The sequence below is a fragment of the Ursus arctos genome, unplaced genomic scaffold, assembly GCF_023065955.2.
Source record: "Ursus arctos isolate Adak ecotype North America unplaced genomic scaffold, UrsArc2.0 scaffold_13, whole genome shotgun sequence".
In the NCBI taxonomy this organism is placed as follows: Eukaryota; Metazoa; Chordata; class Mammalia; order Carnivora; family Ursidae; genus Ursus; species Ursus arctos.
In genome coordinates, this window is record NW_026622797.1 from 49,090,058 (window position 1) to 49,115,616 (window position 25,559).

A 25,559-nucleotide genomic window follows, 5' to 3' on the forward strand; every position below is an offset into this window, starting at 1 on the left:
ATGATTATTCGGTATCGGGTGCTATTCTCTCCTCCCCCTCCCTTCTCTCTTGAAGGAGAGGAGTTGTAAACCCAAGCCTAAGCGCGATATATTTTTATCCTGTGCTTAATGGCACAAATTGCTTGACAATCAGAACTTGTTCCTTGTAGCAAAAGCTGGCAGCTCACCTATCTTCCCGTGTTTCTCCAACAATACTAATACTAGCAAATGAAGTTACCACCCAGGACCCCGTTAGGAATGCGCTTTTTCTGGCCATGTGGCTTTTCGACTCCGCCAGGCTCTGGAGGCCGAGGCGGAGGGCGCCCCCTCGGGGACCCCCAGGACTCGGGTTCTAGCCCCGCCGAGCCGCCTGCGCCCCCGGGCCGCCGCCCAGCGCCCCTCGCCCCCTCCCGCGGCCGGGCGCTCTCGGCTGGGCAGGATAAGGTTACGCCGAGGCTTTCTTGGACCGCAGGGAGGGAGGCGGGTCCGAGCCCGCGCCCCGGCCCGCGGGGGAGTTCCCACCGTGGGCGGCTCGGACCCGCGGGGCCGTCTCCCAGCTGCCGGCCGGGCGCGGCGAGCGGGCCGCTGAGCGCAGCCCGGGCCGGGTCCCCGCCATGGCGCGGGAGAGGCCGGCCGGGAGGGGCTGCGGCGCCCTGCGCCGGTGTGTGCTCGGCGCCGCGCTGCTGCTCGGCCTGCGGCTGTGCGCGGAGCTGCGGCCCTCCGGGCTCCGGCCCCCGGCCCGCAGCGCCGCGCCGGGCCCGGCTCCCCGGCCGCCCGGGCCGCACCTGCCGCCCGCGCCCGGCCCGCCCCGCGGCGCCAGCAGGAGGCAGGTGACCTACGTGCGCAGCGGGCGCCGAGCGCCTCCGGAGGGCGGCGGGAGCGGGACGCCGGAGCCGGGCTGCTGCGCCCCGCGCGGGCGTCCCCACCGGAAGGTCAGTGTCAAACGGTGCAGTAGTGGGCCGGACACCCGAATCCCCCTCCCCGACGCGCTCAGAGCCCTCGGCCCGGCCCCGCAGGCCGCCCCACTGGGACCCTCAGAGTAGTCTTCGGTTTCTCCCACCTCAGCCCTCTCTGGCGGCTCCAGTGGTGGCACCCTTCAATGCCCAGGTAGAATGACGCGGGACGGAGTCGAGTCCGCTCAGTATTCCACCGAGAGCTGCTGAGCGTCCATTGCGTGCCAGGCGCCCTCGCTAGGCGCGCACCGGCCGTGAAGGAGCAAGCCCTGCTCTCAAGGAGCTTACCTTTCAGTGAGGAGAGGGTATGAGTGATGGGCAGGGAAAGGACAAGAAAGGTGTTGGGGTTTTGTTTATATTCTGTGCTTCCCCCCGGTTTTCTCCTTGAGGCCCGGACAACGCGGGCTGGGTAGCCACTGTGAGCGGCTTTTCCACTCCACCTTCATCGCGGTGATGGAGATCCACTGTGACGGAGAGCCACCTTCCAGCCTAATTTCCCTTGAGTTCCACCGCAGACGTGGGCAGGGTGGCTGGCGCGGGGTGAGAAGCGAGCCCCAGCACCTCTTGATGGGAGGTGAACGGGAACGTCGAGGACTGAAGTGATAACCGAGGTTTGTCTTACAGCACTCGCCAGTGTTGCTCTTCCTACCGCCTAACTTCTCGGCTCACACCTCAGCGAGTGGTTCAAGTTGAACCTCTGGTTGGTTGTTAAGCCTCTGGCCTCCTACCCTCCTTTTGGGGCTCAGTAATTTACTTGGTACTTGGGGTTGAAAAGATTAAGAACCGCAGTTATGAGCTGGCCTGGGCCTCATAATCCATTAACCCTAACTGCATCCCCTAGGGCAACCTCTATCTGTTGCTGTGCTCATCCTTTTTTCTTTTAAACATCTCCTGTCCCCCACCACCCCACCTCTTTGGGGAGAGGGAAAACTCTTCCTTTGACTCTGCTGCTTTCTTGAGCTTCCCAGTCTAACCTACTTTTTGGTATCACACCCCACCATTTCTTCCCCTGCTTTCCTTTCCCCCAAGCCTTGCTTCTGACGCGCCATACTGCTGCTGTACCCGCCTGGCCATCAGCGTTATCTTCTTGGATAAACTCAAATACTTTTTTCTATCTCTGAAACCTCACTTCCCAAGTAAAGTCTTAATGTGCTCTTCCACTCCCTTCTTCATGCTCCTAATGCACTTTCCGTGGCACAGTGTTATGCCTCCAGCACACCTTTGCCAAAGGCTTCCCAGGTCCCCGATGCTGCATTGGGTGCTGGGGGCACAGAATGAGTTCAAAGTCCGGTGAGGGAGGCAGTCAGCTTAGGCCTCCAGTAATGTGACCAGTGCCGTACTTAAGGTCTTGAACTCTGGCTGAGGAGTCAAAAAGGCTAACCATGAGGGGACGTTTGACCTAGGACTTGATATTTCTTAAAAGTTCAAGTTCTTTTGTTTCTCTCCATGTCCTCAGATGTCCCTTCAACCCTACCCTGTAGTTTTCCTCTCATATCTGCCCTCAGTCTCTGTTGTTTCTGTTGTCACCTGTCCAAGAATCACTTTTAAATCTTGGTCTCCACTTCAGACAACAGTATCTGGAGCCTGTCCTACAAATGGAAAGGGTTGGAATGCACAGACTCAGAGGGTCACTGGAGGGGAAGTTCGTGTCCATCCCCCTCAGGATTCTGCTACAGTGATTCAGAGTAGGGGTGGTGGTGGCTTACACAGGGTGGTAGAGGGGGAGCTGTGAGGAGTGCCCTGAGTCTGGATGTATTTTGAAGATGAAGGAGGGAGGAGAAGTTATTGTTACTGTTCAGCTTTTGGGTTTTTTTGGGGAGAGGACTGGACAGAAATGAGGAGGTTGGTTTTATTTATTTATTTTTTATTATTTTTTTTAAAAGCACAGTTGACCTTCCTTTTTTTTTATTTTTAAAGATTTTGTTTATTTATCCAACAGAGATAGAGACAGCCAGCGAGAGAGGGAACACAAGCAGGGGGAGTGGGAGAGGAAGAAGCAGGCTCATAGCAGAAGAGCCTGATGTGGGGCTCGATCCCAGATCGCCAGGATCACGCCCTGAGCCGAAGGCAGACGCTTAACCGCTGTGCCACCCAGGCGCCCCAGGAGGTTGGTTTTAAACATGTTGATTTTGAGATATCCTGTAGACATCCGGAGGAAATGTCAAATGGGCAGTTGGACATAGGAGTCTGGAGTTGGAGGAAACATCGAGGCTGATGATAGAGGTGTGGGAGTCATCAGTGTGCAAGTGGGACTAAAGCCATGAGACTTCAGGAGATCAACGAGGGAGTGAGGGTGGCTAACAGGAACGAGCCACCCGGGTCTGAGGCCTGGGGCCCTGTTAATATTAAAATTTAATTAGAAAAAAGGAAATATATGCCTAGAGTCTGGTATGTTATAAGCAGTCAATAATCATCATGGAACACTACATCAAAAACTAATGATGTACTGTATGGTGACTAACATTATATCATAATAAAAAAATAAGCAGTCAATAATCGTAGCTTTAATGTTCACTCATCGGTCCTGAGTCTTTAGCCTCAGCTGTTCGCCAAGTGTTATTTGTTGTAACCTATCTCCATTCTTTTGGCTTATGCTGATTCTCTTACTTGCAGGGGGTTGGGGTGGTATCCTTCTTTCCCATGATTCATGCCCTTTCCGTCCTTGAATGTTCAGGTCAGGGGTCTTCGCCTGGAAACAGTCCCGTATCAGTCCTACTTCCTTCTGTGCTGATCTTTCCCCAGTTGGGAATGAGAACAGAAATGCATTCTGATTTCCAAGTTGCTTTGTACATGCTGTGCTACGACCTGGTAATCCATCTCAGATTGAATGTTTTGTTCCCACAGTTGTGCTTGATGGAAAGGGTTGTATTTCCCAGAGTGACCCCTAGGAAATGCTTGCTCCTGAGACACCATAATGTAAAAAAATATAAGAATCTTACTATCTGAGCCTATTATGTGTAATTCAAAATGTCTTTGGTTAAAAGTGTATAAGAAAGAACTGAGTTTATTGCTATTTTTAAAATATTGTTTCATTTTTTAGCCTCCTAAGGAAGAATTGTCCCTAGATTTCCTTTCCCCCAGCTCTCTCTTTATTTATTTACTTTTTTTCAAGATATACATTCTAACTCCCTCACATTCCTAGATAGTGGGAATCTTGAATTTGTTTCATTTTCCCGTTTTTTTTTTTCAGTTGAATTATAATGTTCCTGAAAACTGAAAAGACCAGTTGTCTAATCTGTTCTCCCACTTCTGGAAACAGAGTTTGAGATCCCTTATCTCCCTGGGGACAAATCTTGTTCCTTTTTTAGCCTCCTATCAAGATGTGAAATGTAAGCTCAATGTGCTGTTAAATAATTGATATAATGAAAGTTTGAAAGTTATGTGTTAAAAACCTTGGATCTCATTTTATTTAAATTTTGTTTGTTGAGAATTATGGTAAACAATGTGATTTAGGTTCTTGGTTACTTTGTGGAAGGCACCTACCAGATTGGAGAAGGAGAAAAAGTTCCGTTCTATTTTGAGGATGGCTTTTGGGGTGGATGAAAACCTGCATGAAATAATTGGGTTGCCGAGGGTTTCTTGTCAACGTGCTTCCTTTGCAGGTGTTAGAGGCACAAAAATTCAGCAATTATATTTCCACTTTAATCACAGCTTATGCTTCTCTTAAAGAAAATAATCTGTTATAAAAAAGAGAAGTGAAGTGTAGTCCTCATATAATTCTTTCCCTCTTTCCTCCTACCCCTCTTTCACCCAGCCGTGCAAGAACTAGCTCTAAATATTACATCTTCTTTCACGTCAGAGGTGGTAACCTTAGAGCATTGTGAAATGGGAGCAAATAATACATGATAGATAAATATTGCCTTTTTGGATTAGGACTACCCTGGAACCCAGGCATTTTTGTATACACAGAAACCTTCCATCAGAGCTCTTTGGCTCCAAAACCTGCATACTACACATGCATAAACATTTCCCTGTAATTCCTTTTCTTTTCCTCCTCTCTGTTTCTCTCTGGTTTTCTTGTCTTAGACATATACTGTAATTACATGGGCGAAGTTCTTTGTGGGGGGCATTTGTTGAGGACTAAGATAAGGTCTCCATGACTTATGCTTCCTTTTTTTAAAGATTTTATTTATTTATTTATTTATTTAGAGGGGGGAGAGGCAGCGCAAGGGGGAGAGAGAGAATCTCAAGCAGACTCCCTGCTAAGAGCAGAGCCCAAGGTGGGGCTCGATCTCACAACCCTGAGATCATGATCTGAGCCAAAATCAAGAGCCGGACACCTAACCAACTGAGCCACCCAGATGCCCCGATTTATGCTTCTTTATGCAGCCTTGGGTACATGTTTCCCTTACAGATTAGCAAACCATGTAACAGACAGCAGCACAATCTGTGGCTCCTTTGCACAGGAGAAGCACTCAACACAGGAGCCAAGCTTTCCAAAGAGATTTCGTCTCTCTTATCGGAGATATTTTACTTGACATTTAATATGTTGGATAGAAAAGTGACTTCTGAGTCACAGAGCCACAGAACCCAGCAATGTGCTGGTTTGGTTTGTTAGTTACAGATCCTTTGGAACAATGTGTCAGGGGAAAAAAAAAAAAAGCTGTTTCCTCTTCTACAAAACCATATGGGAAAATTTGGTCTTTCTTCCTCACTTCTCATCATCTTAGTTTTCTAATTCTGTGGTTTTCATCAAGAGGGAAGAGGAGGATGCCTAGTATACCCCCTTGACATAGCCAGCTGCCTTCAAAGTCCTTATTCTTTACAAAATACTTGCAGGTAGGTTTGAATGGCTTGTAAAATATGGCCAGCGGTAGTTTCCAGCTACTTGGAGTTTTGCTGTGTACCTACATTTCTGTCCTTCAGGGAACAGCATTAATCAATCCTCTCACACTGTCCTCAGGAGGCAAAGCATTTTCATTTTAAACAAAGTCGTTGAGGGTAATTGAATGAGCTCCAGCAATATGTGGGTGTGAAATAGCAGTTGCTTGGTTTCAGAAAGAAAAGCAGGTTTTGATTAAAACTCTGATGTGCCTGAGATGGGGAATAGGCCTCTGCACTCCTTCCAAACCCTGCAGTTCCTCAGAGAGCATTCTGTGGGCAAAGGAACTGCTAATGGAGGCTCCATTGTTTTTCCACAATTGACGGTGGAGATTTTAGGCTTTTGGGTGCAATTCGTGCAGTCCTTTTTCCAAGGAAAAGAAAACCCTATCAGTTTTCTCGAATTGGATTTCCCTTTCAGTCTGTGAAGAGAATCAGAGCTGTGTAGTTAGACGGGGGACTGTCAAGGGCGGTTGGCATTTGGGTTTTCCCATCTGTGCTGTGATACCTTTGGAGTCCTTGTGCTCCTACGAAGTTTGGTTCTTTATTCTGTGATTCATAGAAAGTAACAGGAGTCTGCTTCATTTACCATGAGACACACACAAGAGCAGAATCTACCAACATGGATAAACTTTTAAAAGCAGCCCTTGAGTTCTCTGGAGACCTCACGTGGGTCCCCTTAATGGCCTGTGGAGTTTTCTGCTAAGGGAAGGTGGGAAAATTTGCTTTGCAGGAAGCATTTTTATCCTGTTCAAATGGTTGAAGCAAAATTGAGTTGTAGGAGTCTCACAGAGTAGGACCATATGTGACTTCAACTAATAGCAAGCTGGGTTGTTAGCGGATGGCTCACAGATAAATTTGTCCCACGAAGAATTTTGTTTTGAACCCTATAGTGTTTTAAGTCTTTGAACGTAAATGTCATTAGATAGCGTCCAGTGGAATCCAGCTCAGTGTTCTCTCCATTTACTTTACGTGTCTGATCTATGAAGGTGTTTGAAGTTGCAACTCCTTAGCCAGACGTCAAAATTAACAATTATTTTTTCTTAAAAAGTGACAAGTGAGGTCAATGCTGCTAAGCTCGATGGCCACAGGGCACACAAAAACTAGATGCACAGAAGCCAAAGGTCCTTTTTAGTCATTCCTAGTAGAGAAAGATGAGTTGCCTAAGGCTGGAGTTGGTTAATGGGGAGAGTAAAATTGTAGGAGAGTATACTTACTTAGTGTAATGTTCTTTTGCTTGTAAACAAGAAAGAATGGACTGTAACCTAGCTCAAGCAAAAAAAGCCAAAACAAAAAAAGTTTGAGAAATTTATTGGGAAAACTTGAGACTTTCTCACCGAATTGGAGGGAGAGTTAAGAGTGATCACTTAACTCTGAGCAGGACTGCTCAGGAAATCCCAGCTCTCACTGACCTTCTCCCTAGAGTGCTACCATGATAAGACGCGCCTCCCTTAACTCCAGCTTCGTGTCTTTAGATACTCACCTTGGATCAGCCAGCTGTAGCCACAAGCCATAAACAGAGCCCAGGAGGCCCCCTCCTGTCCCAGAAGCCATTCTTAGAGAAAGGGGAAACCACCCCTAAGTTACCCCAAGAAGTCAAGTCCTTGGCATTCCTTAACTATTTAGTATAATTATTATACAGTTTTGCTGTTAGGGTTTTGTTTTTCTCATATTTTATTCTATTATTTTAACTAGTCCAGTTCAGGGATCTTGAAACTGAGCACCTAGAAGCAGAGGGTAGGTTTTTGGTTTGTTTTGTTTTGTTTGTTTGTTTTTAATAAGCCTAGCATCTGTGCCTCTGTGTGTGTGTATTTCTTTATTGGTTAGCTATTCATTTATTGGTTAGCTCTATCTCTCTAGATATATTCTAATAGATAACCTTATTTCCATGTAGCATTTGGCAATAAGTTGGCACCTTCTGCATATTTCTCATTTTTTAATTTCAGTTGGATACATGCACACAAGATCTTTGTAAATGCAATATTTTCCTTTTTATTTGTATAAGTAAAGAGTTATTTGTGAGGACTTCTAGTAGAGAAAGTAAATGTAATCAGTATGCAGCCCGTTATCCCAATAAGGGTTCTCAAACCAAAGTTAGTCTTATGTTGTTTGATATTTTCCTGTCAATGAAAAGTTACTTTGCAAAAAAAAATACGGAAAATTCTTCAGAGCACCTGAATATTTACAGCCCTGTTTGCAAACTGGCTAGCTTGAGATTCTTTAACATATGATTTCTTCTGTATCAGGAGTCTCTTGGTTGCAAGTGACAGAAGTCCACTGAAACTGGTAAAAGCAGGGATTCGTTAGAAGAATAGTTGGGTAGATCTGAGGAAGATCTGAAGATCTGCTGAAACCAGAAAGGCTTAGGGAACTTGATTATGGACTGATATGAACATTGAAGACCTTAGTTTTTCCTATGACTCATGACTCCCATAGGTAGTGGGTATTTATCATTCTTTTTGACCACACCTTTGAATTTCCTGCCTGTGTGAGAGGAATTCTCCCCCTTTCTAAGAAAAAAAAGCCAAAAAATAATTCTTCCCTCTTTCTTGCACCTTGAGTGCATGTATAATATACTTGCATGAGAATTTGGTTGGTACCTTAGAGATTCAAAGAAGCGAGTAGCATGCGGACCACAGAGAGGCGTGGTGGCCGAGGTTCTAGTGGGGGTATCTGGGGCCCAGGGTGGTGAGATGAGTCAAGGTGTCTGTGCCCTGCAGTGGGCCGGTGTAGTCTACACTGGCACGTAGGGTGGTATTCCTGCCCTTGAGATTCTGTAAGCTAATAAATCTTTAATCAATTCCTTTTCTACTTAACTAGCCAGAGTGGTTTCTATTGTTTACAACTAAGAACCTTGACAGATCAATAAATTAGAACTGGCAGTTTGGAAGGTTACAACTGTAATTTTCTCTCTTCAATTTTGCTTGGTCTATTTAATTCAGATTCTAGAACATGATGATTGGGGTCCTAGTGAACTATGGGCCGAGGGATCTTTCCCTGACAAGATAATAACATTCGGCTCCAGATACTAAATTACACAGATCTGCTAACTTATCACAAGAGACATCAAGCCCTTTTTCACAGCACCATTTGTCCGGGTATCGGGCAGGAGGGGCCAGTCTATGCTGTGATCACAAACAACCCTCAAATCTCAGGGCTCATACTAACACAGGCGTGTTTCTTGCTCATGCTGTGTATCCATTACCGCTAGGCTGGGTTGGGGTGACGCCCAGTGCTGTCGTCGTCCCTCTCTCTGGACCCCAGGCCGGCAGCACAGTCCCCATCTGGAAACTTGCCGGTCACCTTGGCAGAGGGGTGAGTGTTCTGGAGGGGTTTGCACGGCATTATTAAATGTCCTGGCTAAAAGCCACCCTGAGCACTCCTACTCACAATCCAGGGCCCGGACACCCAGTATGGGAGGACACAGGCCTGCCATGTGCTCAGAAGTCAGAGAGCTGGAAAAGCTGGGTGAGCAGCACTCCCGGCCACGGCAGTAGGGCAGCCCTTCAATCATCTGTATCTAAATGGGCATCGTCCAGGTCATGTTCTGAACGCCTCACTGAATATGCACATTTGACGGTGTTGGATAAAGCCCGGGAAGCTCTTTTCAGGGGGCCTGGGTCTAAAATGAAGCAGACATCTGAATTTAGCAGAACAGGGAAGTAAAACAAGACTGGATTTATATCTTAGAAACAGTGCTGTGGCGGGTCCTGGAGTTTGTTAAATATAATGATTCTCACTGACACTGTTTATGTCAGGTTCCTCGCACAGAGTAGCGGTGGGATCAGCGTCTGCAGGTCTTTTATTTTCTGGGGGGGAATAAAAGCAAATGTTGAATAAATAAAGCCATGCATCTAAATGAGCTGAGGGCCTCTGGGGAGAGGACTCAAAGTCCATCTTTAAACCCGTCTTCATGATCACTTCACTTTTAGTTGGAGCAAGTTGCAAGACTTGTTCTCAGGAACTGGCCCCAAATCAAAGGCGATACTCATGCTGTGTGGTGTTTGCTGTTGTCCACAGTATGACCAGCAAGTGTTTTCAGTTTGTTTTTCATCTACCTTGAGTAGAGCACAAGAGATCACCCCAAAGTCCTAAGGAACACAGTGCTCATTGAGCACAGTGATGAGATCACACGTGGAAGGTGGCCTCACTGTTCAGCAAGTTTGGGGGTGGACTATGGGGAAGCCAGTGAAGGTAACACATGAGATCCTTGGAGACCCGTTTATATGGATTTGCAAATGTCATGAAAATACTTTGTTATGATGCAACCTCACCTGTGACATGGGCTCATCTTTTTATACTTGACGTTGGAAGTTTAAATTCTGCTCTGCTACTCACTGGATGTGGCATCCCTGGTCGGAACGTTAGTTTCGTCTTCTGTGAAAAGTAGCGGTGCTTAACCCACAGGGTAGTCGTGAAGAGTAGGCAAGAGCGTGTTGGTGAAAACACCTAGCCTGTGGGAATAGTTCAGTCAATGAAGACGGTCTCTGCTCAAGCTTGTGTTGCTGGCTGGGAAGCAGGCCCCTGGGCATCGCAAAGCTATAGGCATGGATGTCTGTGGGGTATAAAGACCAATATTCTTTGGGATATTTAATATTTCTTTTACTCTTGAAATTGTAAATTTAATTTTATTTTTTAAGTTTTTATTTTAATTCCAGTATCTTTAACATACAGTATTATATTAGTTTTAGGTGTGCAATATAGTGATTCAACAATTCCATATATTACTCATGTTACTCAGTGCTCATCATAAGTGTTCTTTTTTTTTTTTTTAAAGCTTTTATTTATTTATATGACAGAGAAAGAGACAGCCAGCAAGAGAGGGAACACAAGCAGGGGGAGTGGGAGAGGAAGAAGCAGGCTCCCAGCGGAGGAGCCTGATGTGGGGCTCGATCCCAGAACGCTGGGATCACGCCCTGAGCTGAGGGCAGACCCTTAACGACTGAGCCACCCGGGCACCCCCATGATAAGTGTTCTGAATCCCCATCACCTATTTCATCTATCCTCTCCCGCTTCCTCCCCTCTGGTAACCATCAGTTTGTTCTCTATAGTTAAGAGTCTGTTTCTTGTTTCTTGTTTTGTCTTTCCCTTTTTTTCTCTGCTCCTTTCTTTTGTTTCTTAAATTCCACATACGAGTGAACTAGTATGGTGTTTGTCTTTCTCTGACTGACCTATTTCACTTAGCATAACACACTGTAGCTTTGTCCATGTTGTGGCAAATGGCAAGATTTCATTCTTTTTTATGGCTGAGTGATATTCCATTGTATATATACCACAACTTCTTTATCCAGTCACCTATTGACGGACACTGGGGCTGCTTCCATAATTTGGCCATTGTACATAATGCTGCAATAAACATAGGGGGGCATGTATCCCTTTGAATTAGTGTTTTTGTGTTTTTTGGGCAAATACACGTATTGTGATTACTGAATCATATGGTAGTTCTATTTTTAACTTTTTGAGGACACTCCATACTGTTTTCCACAGTGGCTGCACCAGTTTGCATTCCCACCAACAGTGCATGAGGGTTCCCTTTCCGCCACATCCTCACCAACACTTGTTGTTTCTTGTGTTGTTGATGTTAGCCATTCTGACAGGTGTGAGGTGATATCTCATTGTGGTTTTGATTTGCTTTTCCCTGATGATGAGTGACGTTGAGCATCTTTTCATGTGTCTGTTGGCCATCTGTGTGTCTTCTTTGGAGAAATGTCTGTTCATGTCTTCTGCCCATTTTTTAATTGGATTATTTGTTTTTTGGGTGTTGAATTGTATCAGTACTTTTTTTTTTTCAAGATTTTATTCATCTGAATGAAAGAGAGCATAAGCAGAGGGGCAGAGGGAGAAGGAGAAGCAGACTCCCTGCCGAGGAGGGAGCCTGATGTGAGACTCGACGACAGAACCCCGAGATCATGACCTGAGCTGAAGGCAGATACCCAACTGACTGAGCCACCTAGGTGCCCCATATCAGTTCTTTATATATTTTGGATACTAACCCTTTATTGAATATGTCATTTGCAAATATTTTCTCCCATTCAGTAGGTTGTCTTTTTGGCTTGTTGATTGTTGCCTTTGCTGTACAGAAGCTTTTTATTTTGATGTAGTCCTAATATTTTTTTTTTTTTTTTTTGCTTTTGTTTCCCTTGCCCCTGGAGACATATCTAGAAAAATGTTGCTGTGGCAATGTCAGAGAAATTGCTGCCTTTGCTCTCTTCTAGGATTTTTATGGTTTCAGGCCTCACATTTAGGTCCTTGATCCATTTTGAATTTATTTTTGTGTTGGTGTAAGAAAGTGGTCCAGTTTTATTCTTTTGCATGTAGCTGTTCAGTTTTCCCAACATCATTTGTTGATGAGATTGTCTTTTTCCCATTGCATATTCTTTCCTGCTTTGTCAAAGATTAATTGACCATATAGTTGTGGGTTTATTTCTGCGTTTTCTATTCTGTTTTGTTGATCTATATGGTTTGTGTGTGTGTGTGTGTGTGTGTGTGTGTGTGCGCCAGTACCATACTGTATTTGATTATTACAGCTTTGTAATATAACTTGAAGTCTAGAATTGTGATACTTTCAATTTTGTTTTTCTTTTTCAAGGTTGCTTTGGCTATTGGGGATCTTTTTTGGTTCCATACAAATTTTAGGATTGCTTGTTCTAGTTCTGTAAGAAATGCTGTTGGTATTTTGATAGAGATTAATTAAATGTGTAGATTAGGTAGTATAGACATTTTAACAATATTTGTTCTTCCAACCCACGGGCATGGAATGTCTTTCCATTTCTTTGTGTCATCTTTAATTTCTTTCTTTTCTTTTCTTTTTTCTTTTTTTTTTTTTTAGATTTTATTTTTTATTTGAGAGTCAGACAGCTAGAGAGAACATGAGCTGGGGGAGACGCAGATGGAGACGGAGAGGCAGACTCCCCACTGATCAGGGAGCCTGATGCAGGGCTCAATTTCAGGACCCTGGGATCATGGCCTGAGCGGAAGGCTGACACTTAACCAACTGAGCCACCGAGGCACTCCTCATCTTTAATTTCTTTCATCAGTGTTTTATAGTTTTCAGAGTATAGGTCTTTCCTATCTTTGGTTAGGTTTATTCCTAGGTATCTTATTATTTTTGGTGCAAATATAAATGGGATTGTTTTCTTAGTTTCTTTTTCTGCTGCTTCATTGTTAGTGTAGAGACATGCAACAGATTTCTGCACATTGATTTTGTGTCCTGTGACTTGACTGAATTCATTTATCAGTTCAAGTAGATTTTTGGTGGAGTCTTGGGTTTTCTATATATAGTAGCATGTCTGCTGCAAATAGTGAAAGTTTTAATACTTCCTTACCAATTTGGATGCCTTTTATTTCTTTGTGTTATCTGATTGCTGTGGCTAGGACTTCCAGTTCTATGTTGAGTAAAAGTGAGAGTGGACATCCTTGTCTTGTTCCTGAATTTAGAGGGAATGTTCTCAGTTTTTCCCCATTGAGTATGGTATTTGCTGTGGATTTTTCATATAAGGCCTTAATTATATTGAGGTAGGTTCCCTGTAATCCTACTTTGTTGAGGGTTTTTATCACGAATGGGTATTGTACTTTGTCAAATGCTTTCTGCATCTATAGAGATGATCATTTTTTGAATTCTTTCTCTTATTGATGCGATGTATCAGATTGATTGATTTGCAAACGTTAAACCACATTTGCGTCCCAGAAATAAATCCCACTTGATGGCAGTGAATGCTTTTTTTAAATGTATTGTTGGGTTTGGTTTGCTAGTATTTTGTTGAGGGTTTGTGCAGGTGTGTTCATTGGAGATATTGGCCTGTAGTTCTCTTTTTTTTGTGGTGTCTGTATCTGTTTTTGGTATCAGGGTACTACTGGCCTCATAGAATGGATTTGGAAATTTTCCTTTCTTTTATATTTTTTGGAATTATTTGGGAAGAATAGGTATTAACTCTTCTTTACATGTTTGGTAGAATTCACCTGTGAAGCCATTTGGTCCTAGACTTTTGTTTGTTGGGAGTTTTTGATTACTGATTCAATTCTATTGCTGGTAATTGGTCTGTTCAAATTTTCTATTTCTTTCTGCTTCAGTTTTGGTAGGTTCTGTGTTTCTAGGAATTTATCCATTTCTCCTAGGTTGTCCGATTTGTTGGTATATAATTTTTCATAATATTCTCTTACAATTGTTATATTTCTGTGGTGTTGGTTGTTCTTTCCCCTCCTTCATTAGTGATTTTATTTATTTGAGTCCTCTTTCTTTTTTTTCTTGATGAGTCTGGCTAGGGGTGTCTCAATTTTGTTGATCTTTTCAAAGAAACAGCTCCTGGTTTCATTGATCTGTCCTACTGGTTTTTGTTTGTTTGTTTTTAGATTCTATACCACTTATTTCTGCTCTAATCTTTATTATTTCCTTCCTTCTGCTGGTTTTGGATTTTGTTTATTCTTCTTTTTCTAGCTCCTTTAAAGGTGTAAGGTTAGGCTGATTATTTGAGATTTTTCTGCTGGTTGAAAGTGAGGGGCTGGAGAAACATTTATCATGCAAATAGATGTCAAAAGAAAGCAGGGTAGCAATACTTACGTTGGACAAAATAGACTTTGAAACAAAATTAACAAGAGACAAGGATACTATATAATAATAAAGGGGATAATCCAACAAGAAGATATAACAATTGTAAATATTTATGTACCCAACATGGGAGCACCCAAATACATAAAACAACAGTTAATAAAAAACAAAGGAACTAATCAACAGTAATACAATAATAGTAGGGGACTTTAGCACCCCACTTACATCAATGGACAGGTGATCTGAACAGAAAATCAACAAAGAAACTGGCTTTGAATGACACACTGAACCAGATGGATTTAAGGCATATATTCAGAACATTCCATCCTAAAACAGCAGAATACACATTATTGCCAGGTGTCCATGGAACATTCTCCAGAATAGATCATACATTAGGCCACAAAACAAGTCTCCACAAATTCAAAAAGATTGAAGTCACACCATGCATATTTTCGATCACAACACTATGAAACTGGAAATCAACTGTAAGAAAAAATCTGGCAAGACCACAAATACATGGAGGTTAAACAACATACCACTAAACAACAAATGGGTCAACCAAGAAATCAAAGAAGAAATAAAAAATTACATGGAAACAAATGAAAATGAAAACACAATGGTCCAAAATCTCTGGGATGCAGCAAAAGCAGTTCTAAGAGGGAAGTTTATAGCAATATTCTTGAAATTTAAAGCATATATAATATGCTCAGCCGTATATATATAGCTGGAATATGTATTTTTTTAAGATCTTAAAAAAAGCTTGCAGTGACAGATAAGTTTTTGTTGGAATTTTTATTATAAATGTATTCCCTGTATAGCTCATTCATTATGAAATTGTTAAGGCTTACCTGTTCACATTAGTTTGTGATTTTTTCCCCTCAAAACTTATCACAAATATCTTTTACAACATGCTGTTAAATAATTTTGGTCTGTGTAAATGTGACTGTATAAATGTCTTCCAGTTTTTGAAATGTAATTTTCACTCAAAAGGATGTTTACAAATCTTCTCTTAACTGTGCCTCTTACTGTGACTGTAATTTCTTTAGTTCAGAGGAGGCCAGTGGAGTAATCATAGGTTAAAGAGTTAATTACTAAATGATTTTTCTGGTCCTGTCCTCTGCATTTTAGTCAATTAAGTGCATACTGTTACGCTTGGTACTTTATATGCATTTAAAAGATAAACTCAATTTAAACAACACAGTAAGCAAAGTCTAAATATTGACCTTGGTAGTATGGGGAATATAAGGCCTTCAAGGAGCTTACAATTTAAGAGTGGGTGGGAGGGGCCCCTGTGCTAGGAGAGTGGCATAGCATATATTCTTTCATTTAATTCTCACAACAAACCGATGAGGTGGGAATTGTCCTTATTTTGCAGAGGAGGAAGTCAAGGCTCAGAGACACTTAGGAATTTGCATAGGACATAGCTATAAAGGATGAAATGAAGGTTTAAACTCGAAACCCATGACTTTTTCTATTTGCCCACTGAGATAGGTAGCTAACCGCTAGCTCTCCCGTAAGGTAGATTATTTACCAGATAAAAATTAAAATCTTCTTATAAACAAACCAAAAAAAAAAAAATACCCTTAAGTAAAGAGACAAGTCATAGGCTGGGAGAGGATATTGAATGCATATCACCAATAAAGAATTCATATCCAAAATTTTAAAACACCACCACCAAAAAACAAAGACAACCCCCCCACACACAGTTAAAAAAAAAAATAAAAAGGTAGACAACTGGACAGAAAAACAAGCAGGTAATCAACCGGAAATTAACTGAAAAGGAAACCTGAGAGACCATATATGTATATATGGGAGAGAGAGAGCAGTGTGAGTGTGCGGAAGGATGACCAGTCCTACCAACAAACAGGGGAAGCAGATCGAAACACAATGAGATTCTATTTCACCTCCAGCATATTGGAAAAAATGCAAAACATCTGATAAAATAAGGATTGATGAGAATGTTGAGCAAAAGGAACTCCTTACTAAATGGCTTTCTCCCCAGCAGTTCCTCACTCACAGTTTCTTTTGTAAGGTCTTCTCTTACTTTCCCCATGGCGTTCCACTCGCTGACAGTTTTTTCTTTTTTTTATTCTTTTTTTAAAGATTTTTAGAATTTTTATGTGAACTCTACACCTAACGTGGGGCTCAAACTCACAAACCCTGAGGTCAAGAGTCACAATCTCTACCGACTGAGCCAGCCAGGTGCCCCTCTTTCTTTTATTCCTATTTGCAGTCTCATTCCCTGTGAAGGTGGGGCACTCCTCTGTCTGGCTCACTACTGTGTCCGCTATGACTCTGATAGTACCAGCACATAGTAGGTGCTCAGTAAATACCAGTTGAAAGAATGGTTATTTTAATCATTGCAGTGCTAGACCTAGTGTGTTTGAAGAACATCTGAACCTTTCAAGAGCTACTCCGGAGTCTCTTTCAGGTGTCTGATTTCTGAATCAGGGTATTCTGCTACAGACTTGGAATAGAGCACCCAGCACTGACTTTGCTTCAGACGTTGGTGACGACAGAACAGAGGTCACAAGCCATATCCAGCCTGTACCTGTTTTTGTATGGCCCATGAGCTAAGAATAGTTTTTATAAATGAACATTTGCAATTGACTTGATGTTAGGATTTAAACCCCAGTGAAGCAAAAAGCTACCCAAAAAAAGATTCCATTCTTCTCATTAGTAGGTATATATTATAGAAAATTGTGCACAATTGTTATATTTTGAGTTTCACCAATAAGAGTGTTGTGGAAGTTTGTCTTTTCTTTTGTTACATAGATACATACGTAATATCCTTGATTTTGCTTCTTGGCTCACAGTCTAAAGTATTTACTGTCTGGCTTGTTGCAGAAAACCTTTCCAACCCCTGCTATGGAAGTGGGCTCAGGACCACTAAACTATGACCTCCACATGGGGATGACCGCTGACCTTCATGAGAAGAATGGTCGGGACCATTCATAGGAATGTCATCATAAAGTCTTCAAGGTCTTTGCTTTAAGGCCATTGCCTTGCAGTGAACGTTCAAGTGAATTAAATCTTGGTGTTTGCTTACTACTGCCGGTGACCCACAAGTCTGTTTATGGGGCAGACTATATTATGACAGTTGGCTGACCCCATCTTTTCCAGTTTCTGGGGTCCCGACCCTTAATACTTAAGATGGCTTGAGCCATGTGCTATGCGAGGTCCAGTACTTTCTGGTAACGTCTGAGGCTCACATTTGCTGGTCACTCTCTCTGAATTCCTGCTCAGTGCTCCGCCTCAAGCCACTGCTTTCTCCTCTCTGCTCTGCACTGCCCATTTCTTTCCTCCCCCAGCAACACAGGCCTTGCTGAAGGTCTTAGAGTTATGATGGGAGATACCAATGCAGTTCAAAGCAGAAATCAACTTAAAATTGATTACTTAAAGTGTTCTTGGCTGTTGAGGATTTTCTACTGGCTGTATTTTCTTCTTAGACTCATGCACCATCGAACTTGCCTCCTCTTGTCTATGCTTCAGTTCCTTTCTTCTGTTTTCAAGGTTTCAAGCCCCCGCTGCCTACTCCACTCTCTTGAGCTTCCAGCAAACAAATTCCAGATACATATCCTTTTCTTACTCAGGCAATTTATCTTTTGTTTTCCTCTCTCCTTCCAGGCCTGGCCTAGAGATGAATTATGCCACTCTGGTAGGAAGGCACGATTGGCTGCAATCAGCGTTTGTTTGAAAAAATCATGTTTCTCCATCCTCTCTACTGTTACACGATTCATAGTCTGTGCTCAGGACAGTGCCTCGGATGTAGTGAGCACTCGTTACATGTCAGTTGTTCTTATTGTTAGGGGCATCATGCCAGCTTCAGTCCAGGGTTGGTCCCCTCAGCCTAACAATGGCTACTGTTTTTCGTTTTTTTTTTTTATGGCGTGGGGAAATGCATTATTAGGGCATTTGGGGGGCAGCAATGTATTGCTTCATGCAGAACCCCCTCTTTCCTTCATGCATGTCTTCATCTCCTCCTGTGACTTTTGGGATCCCTGGTGAACTCTACTGTCTTCTGTCTACCATGGGAATGAGTTCACGCAGAGGCTGCTGATGTGAACAGTAGGGTTCAAGAGTTCCTGGAGATAACCCAGCAATTGCATTCTTTGGTCTATACCCACGAGAACTGAAATCAGAGGTTCACACAAAACTTGTACACAAATGTTTATAGCAGCATTATTCAGAAGAGCCAGAAGTGGGAAGCAACCCAAATGTCCATCAGCTGATGAATGGATACACAGAATGTGGCATATCCGTATGACAAATCTTATTTATATTATTGTATAATATAAAAAAGAAAGAAGTTGTGATACATGCTACAATGTGGATGAACTTTGAAAACATTATGCTAAGTGAAAGAAAACAATCACAAAATGTGACACATTACATCACTCCGTTTTAATGGTATAACCAGAATGGGCAAATTTATAGTGACAGGAAGTAGATTAGTGGTTGTCAGATGCTTTGGGGGGGGGCGGGGGATGGTGAGTGACTACTCCTGGGAATGGGTTTCTTTTTGATGGGACGAAAATATTTTGGAATTAAATAGTGGTGATGGTTGCACAATCTGTGTATATATAAAAAACCTCTCAGTTGTTTCAAATGGCAGCTTTTATAGTATGTGAATTATATCTCAGTTAAAAATAAGGCCCAGAAGTCCGTGGAATTTATACCAGTGTGAAAGTACATGCCTTTCTCTGTTCAGATAAGGATATATTAACCGTGGGAGACTCCTGGAACCCCGGCCTGATGGTGCTCTTTAATGGGGGTGGGTGTGTTTAGCAGAAATGTGGGATCCGTGTGTTTGCTTCCTAGGGCATTTGTATTAAAGGAACAGCAATTATACAGATAGCTTACTTTTTAAAAAATTATTTTATTTTATTTTAAGTAGGCTTCATACCCAATGTAGGGCTCAAACTCATGACCCCTGAGATCAACAGTCACGTGCTCTACTGACTGAGCCAACCAGGCACCCCCAATACCTTACTTTTAAACAACTCTTCCCAAGCTTACAAAAGCTTGCTGTGTCATTATCCTATGTGGTTTTCCTAATAGTCTTATGAGTGAGATGCTGTTATTTCCATTCCACCAAGAGGGACTCTGTTAAATATCTGGTTCAAGGTAAATAGAGATTATAACCCAGGTTGGCTGAGGTCAGATTTAATGTCGTTTCTGCTCTGTACTAGGCCTGCATCCATGTTGAAATCTGGATCTCAGGAAGATATGTTGATTACTGAAGATTTTAGGCTTGATGTTAAGGCTTCTTAGGTCTTTTCCAAGTCAACTAATATATTTAAAAGCTTAATTTTAGCAATTTTGGCAGGTTGGAATTTCAGGCATGCCTTACATTGCTTAAGAACAAATTTGAACTGATTGTATAATTATGATAGGGAATGTTTTTTTGAATAGTGACTATTCATTTTGTATAGAGGTAGTAAAAAAAAATGGCTTATTTACCTAATGTGCACTAAGAGGACATTAACCTCAATCAGGAGCAGACGGCTACCTCACTTTTGAAACCTAAGTGTTGACTTCATTTGGGTACCCTGGATACGGAGAATTGTTTTGGAAAATCTGAATGCCTGGGCCTTACTCCTGGACAGAGAATGTTCTTATTTATAAAACCAAACCACTGGTATGGATGGCAGTCTGTTTAACACACACAACATTGTATCTTTCCTTGTTATGGTGATATGTTGCGACAAGGAACAGGAAAAAAAAAGAGTACTATCTCCATTTATAATTTTGTTATTTAAAAAATACAGGCAAGAGAGGGTGTGGATAAGTAAAATAAAGGCACATAGGTTTGGTCAAGTCATTAACTTCATAGGAAAAACAGATCAAAAGTGCTCTTAAGGTTTTTATTTAAAAAAATTTTTTTTTAAAGAAAAAAACCATATAGAAGCAGGAGAGGTGGGTAAGGCAGGTTGGAAATTTAATTATCTGTGTCTTTTATTTGAGGAGTTTTTAGATTATAGTTATTTTGAAACCAAAATTTTTCAATTTAAAAATAGAAGTGGAGAAATAGGAACAGATTGGAGTTTGGTGGAAAAAAATTAGAGAAAGAGAGAAGTACAACAGGGAGGCTCTGTGCAGGGAATTCTTATGTTCAGCTTCTTCCCAAATTTCTTGTGAACTGTGTAGACAGGAGTTTCAAAATTTGACGAAAACAATTCGATGGAAGCTACGGACAGGCGTTCTAGAATAGGGAACATCTGTTGCAAACACGTTTGTTTGCAGTTGATTTCAGGGGGAGCGCGGGCCTCACAGAGCCCTAAATTCTTAATCTGGGAGTGGATCAGAATCGGTCATAGGAGTCCGCAGAACAGAGATACCGCGACTCACCTACCCCAGGCCCCCCTGGAGGGAGGGGTGAATGCTGGGGTAAGACTTATCCATTATGGTTGGGATGGCTGATTCCTAATATTTGTCTAGAATTTTCGGTAACTAGTGTTCACCTTTAACTGAGAGCTGCCCCAGTGTGGTTGGCTTTTGTCTCCTGGAGTCACCTCACTGCTGGCTGGGCTGAGCCCTCAGGGGCCTGGAGTCCAGCCCGACAGCCTCTGGAGTCCGGACCACACCAGGCCTGGCCTGGTGGGAGATGCTGTACTGAGGTGTGCAGTTCTACTGATGGCCAGTTAGGTCCTCCTTGGTCTCCTTAAGCTGTACCTTGGAGAAGAGCCGTGTTTTGTTTTCACAATAGTAGCCAATGGTTCCTCCCTGCTGTTGATTTTTATGTTACTTCGTTTGTAAATAAGTGCTTGTTTTATGTTGTAAAAATGGTGAAGGTTAAAAAAAATGTTTTTAAAGGCAGACAACTCCATAGATTCTTGAGAAGCAAACATAATGGAAGTTATGGTCACCGCTTCCAGTCTTTTGCCTTATCCACAGTCCTACTCTATGTTTGTATTTTTCTAGCTACACACTGACATTAGTCTAACATCTTTCTAAGTCAATTAATAACAGGGCACTGTCTCTGTGCACTTGTGCAATCGCTACAACCATTGAATTAGCAAAGTGAGTGGAAACCTCGAATGGAAAGTCACCATTTGGCAGTCACTGGTCAGGTAGGGAGAAGGTAGTTAAAACAGTGATTAAACAAAAGTATACACATCGTCTCTTTTAACTCAAAACCTGCATGTGCATTGGTTTGCCAGTCTTTTATTGTGAGTAGGGCCCTTAGCTGGAGTTCTGGTCTTTCTTGCAAAAAACCCCTTCTCAACTGTATCACTCATTTCCAATTTTGGTTTCTTCAAAGTAGAGCAAGAACTTAACACTTGTGAAGCAACCTATGTGCAGAACACCTTTAGAATTCAGTGATTTCGTTCTTCTGTCTTACAGTTACTTCACTCAGACCTCATGCAACAACATTTAAAAATAGCACCTACCTTTTATTGACTTGGTTGTCTTTCTGTGCACAGATTTCATCAGTTTACCTAAATTTTAATTAAATTATAGAACTTCAGTAACTCGTACAACTGATAGAATCTGGTTTGGGAACAAACCAAATGACTCCTGGGAAGAAAATATAACCCAACTGTAGCAGCAGGAGGGCACAGGCAGAGAAGATGCTGAGTTCCAGCTGATCTGACAGGTTGGTTTGGGAGAGAGGTTAGGAATGCTTCCACTGTAATATTATGTTGAAGAAAATGAAAATTGTGCACCATGTTTTAGAGTATGTTGGAGTTACTTTATTTGTAAAACAAATTCCTACAAGGAGGAATGCATTTATTTACCTTTAAGAGAATCTACACAGCATAATTGTGCAGGTGGAATGTTGGGAACAAGATCAGGGTGGGTATGATCAGAAGGCGCATCCCTGCAAGGCTTTCTGGCATCAGCCCCACAGGACAAACAGAGTTCTCACCTCTACATAAACAATTAATTGTTCAGCATTTAACAAATAAAATTTACAGTAGCAAGTATTTATAGTTTCAAGTTTGCATGCCAACAGTCTTTGGAATTATGAATACAAACTTTCAATATAGTAGAAAAGCTTTGTGCTCTTCTTAACAAATAGGTTTCAGTGAAACCTAACTTAATGATTTCAAGAAGTAGAATATGTACAGGTTTAGCTTAAATTTGATAACTGGCATATAAATAGTTATTACCCTTTTTATCTATCGAACATTTAAGTTTGGAGCACCTGGGTGGCTCAGTTGGTTAAGCATCTGCCTTCAGCTCAGGTCATGATCTCAGGGTCCTGGGATTAAGCCCCACATCAGGCTCCTTGCTCAATGGGAAGTCTGCTTCTCCCTCTCCCTCTGCCCTGCCACCCTGTTCATGCTTTTTCTCTAATAAATAAATAAAATCTTTCTAAAAAGCCCATTTAAGGTTGATAATAACATTTCCATCTAAATAAATAAACAGTATTTATATTAAGCTGGATTAAGGTATTACTATAAAGCCCAGCTAGTGAATTTCCCTACTTTCATCAAAGTAATAAAAAAGTTGTCCTCAATCCCAAGAATTATATCATGTTCTTCCCTTCTTGGCATTTAAATCAATGTAAAAATGTCCCTTGGAATCATTTCTGTGGGGACTGTAAAGAAGTAAAACACATGGTGTTCTCATGGGTTTGTAGTCTGATTAGAGAAACAAGACCAACATACTCGAAACAGATTACACCAAACATTTGATTCGGTATAAAATGAGAAGTACAAGCAATAATTGTTGAAGAACCTGTTTTGCATAGTTTATTTTGCACATAGTAAAAGCTTGAGTGGTTAGGAAATTGGGGAAAGTATGTGGGACTAAATAAGTGGAATTTGAACTAACTAGTGAATAAGGGAAAGAATTGTGGGTAGGAGAAAAAGGTATGTTCAGGACAGGAGGCATTTAGGGAACAGACCAGAGAGTAGGATTTGTTTTATAATTCTAGAAGGTCCTATAAGATCCTAAGAAGGTCCTTATGGTCTTTATCTGTGTACCTCCTAACTTCCCTGAGTCTTGGCAATGAATTGTCTTTGATTCCACTTATTTTCTTTCCTTATTTCCCTGAGAGTGTCCATAAAACCAACAGTCTGTTCTAGCCTACCATTTAATCTCTGATGTTGTGGCATTGGGAGGGTTCAGTGGGGATGGGTGCATAACAATGATAATCATGTTTTACCCAGTGCCTTTTAGGTACCTGTATCAGTCAGGACAGGATAGCTTATGCTGCAGTAACAAATATCCTCAAAATTTCAGTGGATTAAAATAACATGTAATGTCTATATTAACAGGGAAACTAGGTATGGGGAAGAGAAAACTCTGAGAACTGGGATGGAGGCAGCATGGAGTAGCAGAGCAAGTATAGGACTAGTAGCCTAGAGGCCTGGCTCTGAGTCAGCCCACCTCCTCCTACCTATGTGACATTGGTATGCCATTTCATCGCTCTGAGCGTGATTTTCTTCAATCATAATATAAAGGAGTTGGTCTAGCTCATCCTTAAGTTCTCTTTGAATACAGTGATTCTCCATAAGTATGAAACAAGTAAAACTTGGAGCTGGAAGAGTTTCTGTGTTCTGGATTCTCCATTAGTCCTTCTTTCTCATACCGTTAAGAAATACGGTCAAAATTTTCATCAGCTTAGATCTGCTATATTTATTTGCACAATTTGTCCCCTTTACTCTTGTTATTTCTAGTCTGAAGTGGGAAAAGGGGACTGGGCCAGGGTTGGCTGCCATTTTAATAGTTTCACTTCTAACCTCAGGGATTCGCACTCTCATTCACCAGAGAGCTCTGAGTCCAGAGAGTTCCACGGTGGCAAACCCAATAAGAACTGACCTCTGAAAAAGTCTGCTGCTTTCAGCAATTCTTCATGTTCCTGAAAAAGCCCACTTAGTGATACAGATTGTAGATCTTTCCTTCCATTTAGGTTTGAAGCTTAAGTGCTTTTGGTTCCAGAGTTGTCCAGCGAGCTTTCTCTGCCTTGTTTTAATCTGCTGGTAGCTTCCCACAGATGACAGAGAAACATTTATTGGGACGCTTCTACTTGTCAGGCACCATAACTTACAGTGCATTCAGACAGAAGAATGTTCTATAAATATAGAATCACGAGAGGAATGTCTCAGAACTGGAGTCTTATCTCTAATCGTCAGTAGGATTCGCTCAGGCTACCTAATACTATATCACAATCAAAAGGGCCAGAGAGTGGCAATATGGACAATATGAAAGTGACAAAAGAGTTAATAATGAATGAAAATATACTGAAAACTGAGACCTACATACACACATGCATGCATACATACGTAATTGTTTGCAACTGATGACTTATATTCAATGGGATGTGATAGCCTCATCAGGAAGCTGCTGATGCCCTTGAACCACGTGGTAAAAGGTGGGTGGTTTGGCTGGAGTCCTGGACTCTGCTGTGCTCTTTTCCTTCTACCCACCCTGGGCTGTCCTACCCATGGCAGAGTACCTTATGTCTTTCTTGCTTATGTCCTTTCTCAAAGGAGACTATTCAAGCACCATCCAGTGTCTACCACTGATTTCCAGGGAAGGTCTTGCTCCCCACCTATGTGCTGTGCCACATGTGGCTGCTGTTGCACGTGTCAGCCTTTGGGGGTGGCTGCAGGGTGCTGTAGCTCTGTGATTCAGCTGCTTGGGGGTGCAGCCTCTGGGATGCATTCTTTCTGCCATGATCCCTGTCCCCCTGCACTTGGTGACTCTGGGTGATGCATTTTAATTCTCCTTGGTAATGAAAATCACATCTTGTTTAGACTCTAGAACTAAAACACTTTCCCTATAAGATTGGTGAGCAGCACTGAGTTTTACCATCGACAGACTTCCTGTTCAACATTGTGCCACAGAGCCTCCTCAGAGGCTCTAAGGCTGAGAGGCTAATGGGGCATCTGCATGGATGTGACTGGCAGTTTCGAGATCACAGTGAGGGGGCCTGTGTGGAGACCTGTGGTTTGGCCTGAGGTTTGAAGACTGATGTGAGCTGAGAGCCACCAAAGAGGCCTTATGCAACCCTGATTCCCAGGTGACCTTGTGGGGAGGATGGAGATGGCTGTGCAAGGATTGGGGAGCATCCCCTCTTTCATACCCCCCCATTCCCCTCTTCACTTCTCAATTCCTTTCCCTCCATCCCACTGGTTTTCCTGCCCCCCCCCCCCAATCTGCTAACTCCACTTCTCCTTTGGCAGCTACTAAGGATCCAAGGATCCTTGAAATAGGTTTATAGGGGTGCTGCAGACCTTGCCTCCTGAGGCTGATGATTCAGAAACTGGTAAATACTTGGGGGAGATGTTAACTGACTGGGGTTT

General features: G+C 42.4%; 1 protein-coding gene across 1 annotated transcript in view; it reads left to right on the plus strand.

Moving 5' to 3' along the window:
• The first annotated feature begins 578 nt into the window (after nt 1-578).
• Nucleotides 579-25,559, plus strand: part of METTL24 (methyltransferase like 24) — a 97,244-nt gene continuing 72,263 nt past the window's right edge. The window contains exon 1 of the mRNA XM_048225890.2: nt 579-911. Coding sequence (XP_048081847.1) covers nt 594-911 — 318 coding nt within the window. The 5' untranslated portion in view covers nt 579-593. The remainder of the gene's footprint in view (nt 912-25,559) is intronic.